A 7,337-nucleotide genomic window follows, 5' to 3' on the forward strand; every position below is an offset into this window, starting at 1 on the left:
CGCCTATATTGCTAACTGTTTATTATTAATTTTAAGGTAAACTACTTATTTAATCATCCGGTTATTTTCGTTATTCTATTTTAATAACTCAACTATCTTTTTCAATATCATAACAATACTTATATTTTTGTTTCGTTTTGATCACAAAGGCATAAGTTTAACGATGATTTTAGGAAAAAAATAATTATGTGACTAAAAAATAATATCGGGAATAATTAAATGACTAATATTTAATTTACCCTTAATTTTATTATACTAACTTTTAGCTTAATTTATTATACTAACTTTTAGCTTAACCACGTTTACAGGATTATTTTCAACCAATTCTGACCTTAAAAATTGGGGAATGCTTGACTATTTTAATCATCCAAAATAATTGGGGGGAAAAAACATTATTTGCAGAAATGTGCTAAAATAAGAAAGATGATTATGGCTCCTTTCCCTATGAAATATACATTATATTTGGGTGAGAGTAAAAAGCTATAGTCGTTTTTTCGAACATGTTTCTGTCTCCCCTTGTAACTGCTGTCTTGCTTGAAGTTGGCAGGCGAAACTACTAATACAAAGCTGATTAATACAAATACTAAAAAAAATGTTCAAATATTGATCCATATCGTGTCATGATCTTAGAAGAATCATAATTATCCTGTAATTCACTGGATCATAATATTTCCAACCAAATGCATACCCGAAAGAACAGTTTGATCACACCTATTATTTCTATGGAGAAACAGTCTAAAAATTCTACATGGAAAGGGGGAAAACATTCCATCCAGAGCTTTCAAAGTGGTACATATCGAGTATCAAAGAATAGTAGCAACAAAAACAATATCAACTACCATCTCCAAAAGAACAATTTGATCTTACAAGTTTTAAGCACAATTTCTATTAAGAAAATAGTCTAAATCTACATGGAAAGGGGAAAGGATTACATCCATTCAACATGAGAGCCTTTGCTTGTGTCACGCCCCCAAAACCTTCAAGCCAGTTTGGGCTTGAAGGTTCTGAGGTGCAACATGCACCCTGAAAATGTTCAGGGGTGCATGAGCAATGTTCTTCTTACAAAACTGGGGTCAACCCCTAAAGAAACCGTCCCCAACCCAAGCTGGATCACTTCAAACTGGTATGGTATAAATGTCTTTATGAACGAGGAAAAGCAGGCAGCCATTTGGCAAAGTAATGCGGTGAAGAAAGAATTTCATGAGAAATCAATAGAAAAGAAATTCAGAAGGTTATTTCAACTTCGGAGACATTTCTTTCGATGGCTTTGAAGCTCTTCCATTGATTGCAATATTCCCCACTCCAGCCTCCATGGACTCTCTGTCATCCTTCTCTTTCCTTTTCTTTTGAGATGTACTGTCATCTGTGCACTGTTCATGAACTGTTGCGGAAGGTTCTAGCAGTCCAGGACCAGCACTGATCCATGGATGGTTGAGGCATTGAGCAGCAGTGGGTCTCTTTTCAGGGGCAAAATCAAGTATTGGAATGAGAAAGTCAGCCATGTCTGTAGCATCTTGCTCGCTAAAATCATACTTTTCCATAAGGACCTTATTGAGAGGCCAAAAACGTAATCGGCGAATATGCTTCAAGTCTCCATGTCTGCTGAAAAAATCCCGAGAGTAGCGTCCACTTAATGCAATCTGGAGAAAATTGTTGGACACTCAAACGGTGAGATTTACAACCACAATACCTTAAACTACAAGGTTTACGGTGTAAAACATTCAAATATTAACTTCATTCCCTTGAAACAAAGGGAAGATGACAAATTCATTCCTTCGTAAGGCATGTGTTATTCATACCTTGCGTGGCATCACTCCAAGAAGCTCCATCATCAATGCCAAGTGATCCTGGAAATGAAAGATGTAAGTCAAGGGGAAAAGGTGACAAGAAAATCTGTAATGGCCTCCAGAACTCAACATAATTAATATTGAAAAAAAAATTAAGGGTGGGGCTCATCTCAATTTATGGTGGTCTTTCGATTTCTAAGAATTTCTTATGGTTTTCACCGTTGCAAAAATAGGAAACAAGTAGGTAGTCACATCGCTTGTAACATAAAGAAAGCTTACTCCAGACATAAAGAAGCAAACCTTATTTAGTGTACATCTAAAGCTAATGAAAACTTACCATTGATTTTCTCCTGTCCTTTTTGAAGGAGGTAAAGGTGTAAGGATTATTCTATACTTTATATGTAAACGAATGCAAATCAGAACAATCTTAAAATGAAAATAAACATGCATCAAGCAATGCGAGGTCTAGTATTCACTACGGTGTAAAATGTCCTACAGGAGATGCTGATATTAATTCAAATAGTGCATGACCATCATACATGAATAACCACAAGGTCCACTGTAGTTGGGACTTGGGATTAAGAGGCACCCAAGACTAAGTATCCAATGAATTAAAACATAATGCAAGAACGAAAGTAAAATGGCTTCTGCATACCTCATCTCGATCATAGTTTTCACCACTGTGAGGATCAAAAAGAACATCACCAGTAGCCAGTTCAAAACAAATACAAGCAAATGACCACAAGTCAGCTGAAGTTGAATACTTGGATCCAAGGATAACCTCAGGACATCTATACTGCCTGGTTTGAATATCATTTGTAAATTGTTTATATATCCAGCAAGCATTGCCAAAATCAACCAGTTTACATTTAAGATCAGCTTCAGCCAACAGTCTTTTCCTTATTGCACGGCTCCCCCTTCTATGGTTCTCCTTTCCTCGGTTACCATTGTTGATTCCATCACTCCTTGCATCATCTTTAACCACAGAATTTTTTGGTTGTCCACCACAAACTTCATTTGATTTAACATCAGCATTGGTGTCTTCTGTGCCACCAGTCTTGGAATCTGTCTCAGTTTCCTCCAAAGGTTCGTTTCCTACACAATCTCGAGCTGCCTTCTTAACCTTCTTCCGATTTTTTTTTTTCTGATTCCTTGTCAAATCTCCATTCGAACTCTTTACTTCTTTTGAAGCAACAGTCTCCAGGACAACCTTATCCTTCCTAGACGGAAGGATGAGAGATGCACCAGATTTCCTAGGATCTCTCGATGGATCAATCATTGACAAAAGCAACACATTCTCTGGCTTCAAATCGGTGTGAATGATTGAAAGTTCACGGTGTAAATAATCGAGACCCGTCAAAATATGACGGCAAATCTCTTTGACCATATGAAGTGGAACCCCCCGATAATCACTGTATTTGATAAGGGTCAAAAGGTTATCCCCCAAGTACTCAAAAATCATACACACATGGTTCCCATTAGGCCCTGAATGCTTAAAATGATCCAAGAGCTTCACGACACACTTTTGATCTTCTGGATCTCCCTCAGCTATCTGTTTGAGGATCTTTATCTCGTCAATTGCTGCCTCGGTGTAATGCTGAGCACTCTTTTGAATCTTCAAAGCTACATAACGCTACAAACAATAAATTCTCATATGGTTAACGTGTTGAACCATGGAAATCAAAAGGCGATGGCTGATCCAGTTCTACATTACGATGAAATTTAAGGAACAAAGAATCTTATAACCTAAACAAGTAACATAACCATATATAATCACGGTGACAAGAATCGTAATGGATATGTCTCAACAAGAGAACTATATGTAAAAAAGAACTATATGTAAAAAAGAGAAAATTATCTCTGATGGGAAAATGAAGGGTATCTGAAGCTCAATTGCAAGGAGGCAAAATCTTGGACTCTTCACAACATTAGCTGCAGAAATAAGACCCTTCAATTAACCAAGAGCAATGCCCATTGCAGCATCTTTAACAATGACATCTTCCAATGTTCTTATACACACTCAAATAAGATATTCCATAAGAAAATCCAAAACTATCCCATTTCCCCCCTAAAATAACAATTCACCTTACTAATGATTAACCAGATTAACCAACTTTCCATATAAAAAAAAAAGATAAATCTTTTACCATAAGAAGTAAGAAGGGACAAAGAGAAGCTGAAAAGCAATAAAAAGAAGAGGAAAATACCGATCTTTGAGTATCCCAAGCGAGCCAGACCGTGGAGAAATGACCCCAACCAAGCTTGCTCTGAATCACATAGCCACCGTTCTTGAAAGTGTCACCAATACGCACCGCATGGTACCCTCCTCTTCTGTAATCTTCAGTCCCTTCATCTTCCGATGAGTAATCACTGACTTCACTTCGATCTCCATTCTTATCCTCAGCCATCTCCAAAACAAATAGGGTATTGAGATCTAAAGGTTCCAATTAAATTCAAATTAGCTATCAGAAGGCTGGAGATATTGAGTTCAAGACGAGAGAGAAATTATTAGAGGAAATTAGGGTTTCTGGAGAAATTTGAAGGTAAAAAACATAAAAGGAGGCCACCCAGAAGGTTGTGATGGCCCTTATAAGCTTTGGGGACTTGTGGGGAAGTGTTCTTGTGGTTTGAGATTCACGCGCTCAGAGTTGCGTTTTTTCTTTAGATTTAAGTGAGGTCGGGTTGAGGTTGAGGTTGTCCCAAGTATTAATGTACCATACCATCTTGGGTCCCACGCTTTGCCTTGTTGGCAAAGTCATCCTCCATGCATTCTTTTGTAATTCTTCATACTGAATTTAACCATCTAACTATAATTTTTTTCTATTTTAATACTTAACTTGTTATTTAAATTATTTTAATACTCAAGCCGAGAAGAATGAAAAAGGAAGATGAAGGCCGTGCAAAATTAAATCGATGACCTTAGGACCTCGAATAATTTTGGGGTTGATTGGTTTATAGAGGAGCACAACCTTCTCATGCACCACATATAGAGCACTTCTTACCCATGGAACTTGAGACCCCACAAACTATATGTCCCGATACATAAATTGTATGGATATCACGGGGGAGGGGGGTCCCATGAATTAAAATTCAGAGTCTTCCCCACCACTCTCCGTAGGGAAGTGAAGAACTAGTATGACTCTATGCCCACGATAAGCGTAGGTAACTTCAAATAATTGTTGCAAATGTTTGTTGGCCAGTTCTTGACCAATAGAACAATCTACCACTCGCCAACAATCTCTATGTATGTCAATGGTTTTTAGCACGATCATCTGATGTACGCCCTAATAGATAACAGGCCAACAAAGATCAACAAGATGATTGAGGTGGCCAACATATATTGTAATGACCTGACTTATTGAGTTAACGTTCGATCATTGACTCAAGTTAATGATGGATCATTTGTTTTATTTTATTTAATTACTTATTTCACCACCTTTTTCAAACCTCTCTTTTATGTCATCTTTATCTTTTTCTCCTTTATTTTTTTCTTGTTTGTCGTGAGAGAGAGAATTGGGGGGTGTTGAGTTTTCTCACCATTTCGCCCTCTAAAATACAAGGGGTAAAGTTAAAATCTCTATATTATGATGGTAAGAATTTTAAGAAGTTAAATACGAGTTGTCTTGCAAGGAGGATGTTAGTCTAGTTTTATTAAGAAGAAACGACAATCAATTCTAATGTATATTTTAAAAGATTCGAATTTCTTAGTGATGAAAGGTCATAAAATCTTGATAGCAAAATTATCATAAAACAGTTCTAGCAGTGACTTTAAAAACTCACCGAAATTCCACAAGATAAATTAAAAAGTGACCCTTATATTTATATAACTACATGTAAATATATTTTCGTTTAAAACAAACAATTCTCTATTCCGATCCATATATTAGGAGTTGTAAATTTTTGAGTGAGTGAAGATTAGAATACAAGGCATCAGTCTGTTTTAAAAAATCAACAATGAGAGTAACTTCAAAAATTCATCATAAATTGTACGAGTTAAATCTGAAGCTATAATTTATATGATTAGGTCATTGAATCTTTCTAATGAAATAAATGAAACTTGATTTGGTATTGTATATTATTAACTACATACTTGTCTTTGAAGACAATGCAAGCTATCATATTTCTAATACTCATGTTTTATGGTTTATTAATGGTGAAAATCCTTTTTAAAAAGATTGAGTGATTCATTTAGATTATTTATCTTCCATAATCTATTAAATAATCAAACTATACTTAGTAATGGTGATTTTAATGTCAAAAATCTTAATCAAGAATAAACATTTATAAAAGATAATTACTTCTAAATCGAGAATAACACTAATAAGAAGTTAATGAGCTATGTGTGGTAAACGATTTATTTATGTGCCTATATTGTATAAATTTTCCATAAGCATTTTTTTACTCGAATTAAATCCAGTGTGCATATTTTTCAAATCATATCAATTTTCAAATCGCGGTGAAAGTTTTATTATGCATATGTGCAATAGATCTCATTCGAGTAACACTATTATAAATTCTTTAAACAAAACAAAAAAATATTTATTTAAGAATCAAACACATGAATAAAAAATTTGAACAAAATCTATCTCATTTCACCTATAATAAATAAAATATATTTGAATTTGACATAATCTATTATACATAATTTTGTTGTTGCACAACTAGAACATATGCGTTGCTATGTATATATGTGGATGGATGACCCTTAACTCGAGAAATTCACTCAATTCCGATAAAAAAAATGTAATCTGTAATAAATTCAATGTGTGGTGTCTACCAACGATGATCAATTCATGGTCACCCACAATCGATCGAATGATACTCATAACTTGTGGTCTGCTGTTAGAAACTTGTTTTACATACATCACGTTGCAAACATTACTAAATCCATTACGCTTGGCATCTCTCAATATCTCATTACACTAAAAATTGCATCCGACAAAACCTGGGGGAAGCAATGAAAAGAAGATTAGTGTTTTATTAATAAAAGCACCGTATAGTGACACATGGATTCAACTGAGATCGATGTTGATTCTTATTACCTCACTGTCTTTGAAACTGGAGAAATATGAGAGCTCTACAATGCCTTTGCTGCACAAAATGAGAGAAAATGCCAAGGAGTCTCTCAAAGGAATCTTGCTCCAAAATGAAGCTACGAAACATGATGTGAATTTGGCAAGGAATGTGACAATAACAAAAACACAAGTAAATTTGACTGCAGTCGGATCAACCAACATCTTCTTTGGATTAACTCTCATTGTAGATGTAGTTACATAGATTACTAGAAAGATACCATTGGCTAAACAACCAAACTTTTCTACTAGGGTAGATCCTAGTGGCGGTCCTTCGGGGACAACCAAACCAATAAGAAAAGCCCCGAGTAATGGACTACGATCGAGCCAATTAGTAAACATACCAGATGCTAAAGCTAACATCACAATGTTCACAATATACGCTTCCTCGATCGGCCTGCCTTCGGGTGTTGTTCTAATTACCCAAAACATCCATGGACGAACCACACAAAAAAGAAGAAATAAGTAAAAAATCGTT

General features: G+C 35.4%; 1 protein-coding gene across 1 annotated transcript; it reads right to left on the reverse strand.

Moving 5' to 3' along the window:
• Positions 1–920: 920 nt before the first annotated feature.
• On the reverse strand, positions 921–4,346 carry LOC120170468 (SRSF protein kinase 2-like). The gene is made up of 4 exons (XM_039178411.1): positions 3,995–4,346; positions 2,443–3,420; positions 1,800–1,847; positions 921–1,640 (listed from the first exon to the last, which is right to left on the reverse strand). Exons 1-4 carry the CDS (start codon positions 4,193–4,195, stop codon positions 1,233–1,235), a joined length of 1,635 nt encoding a protein of 544 aa, XP_039034342.1. The 5' UTR covers positions 4,196–4,346; the 3' UTR covers positions 921–1,232.
• Positions 4,347–7,337: the final 2,991 nt, after the last annotated feature.

This window comes from Hibiscus syriacus, unplaced genomic scaffold (assembly GCF_006381635.1).
Source record: "Hibiscus syriacus cultivar Baekdansim isolate YM2019G1 unplaced genomic scaffold, ASM638163v2 tig00111779_pilon, whole genome shotgun sequence".
NCBI classification, from domain to species: domain Eukaryota; kingdom Viridiplantae; phylum Streptophyta; class Magnoliopsida; order Malvales; family Malvaceae; genus Hibiscus; species Hibiscus syriacus.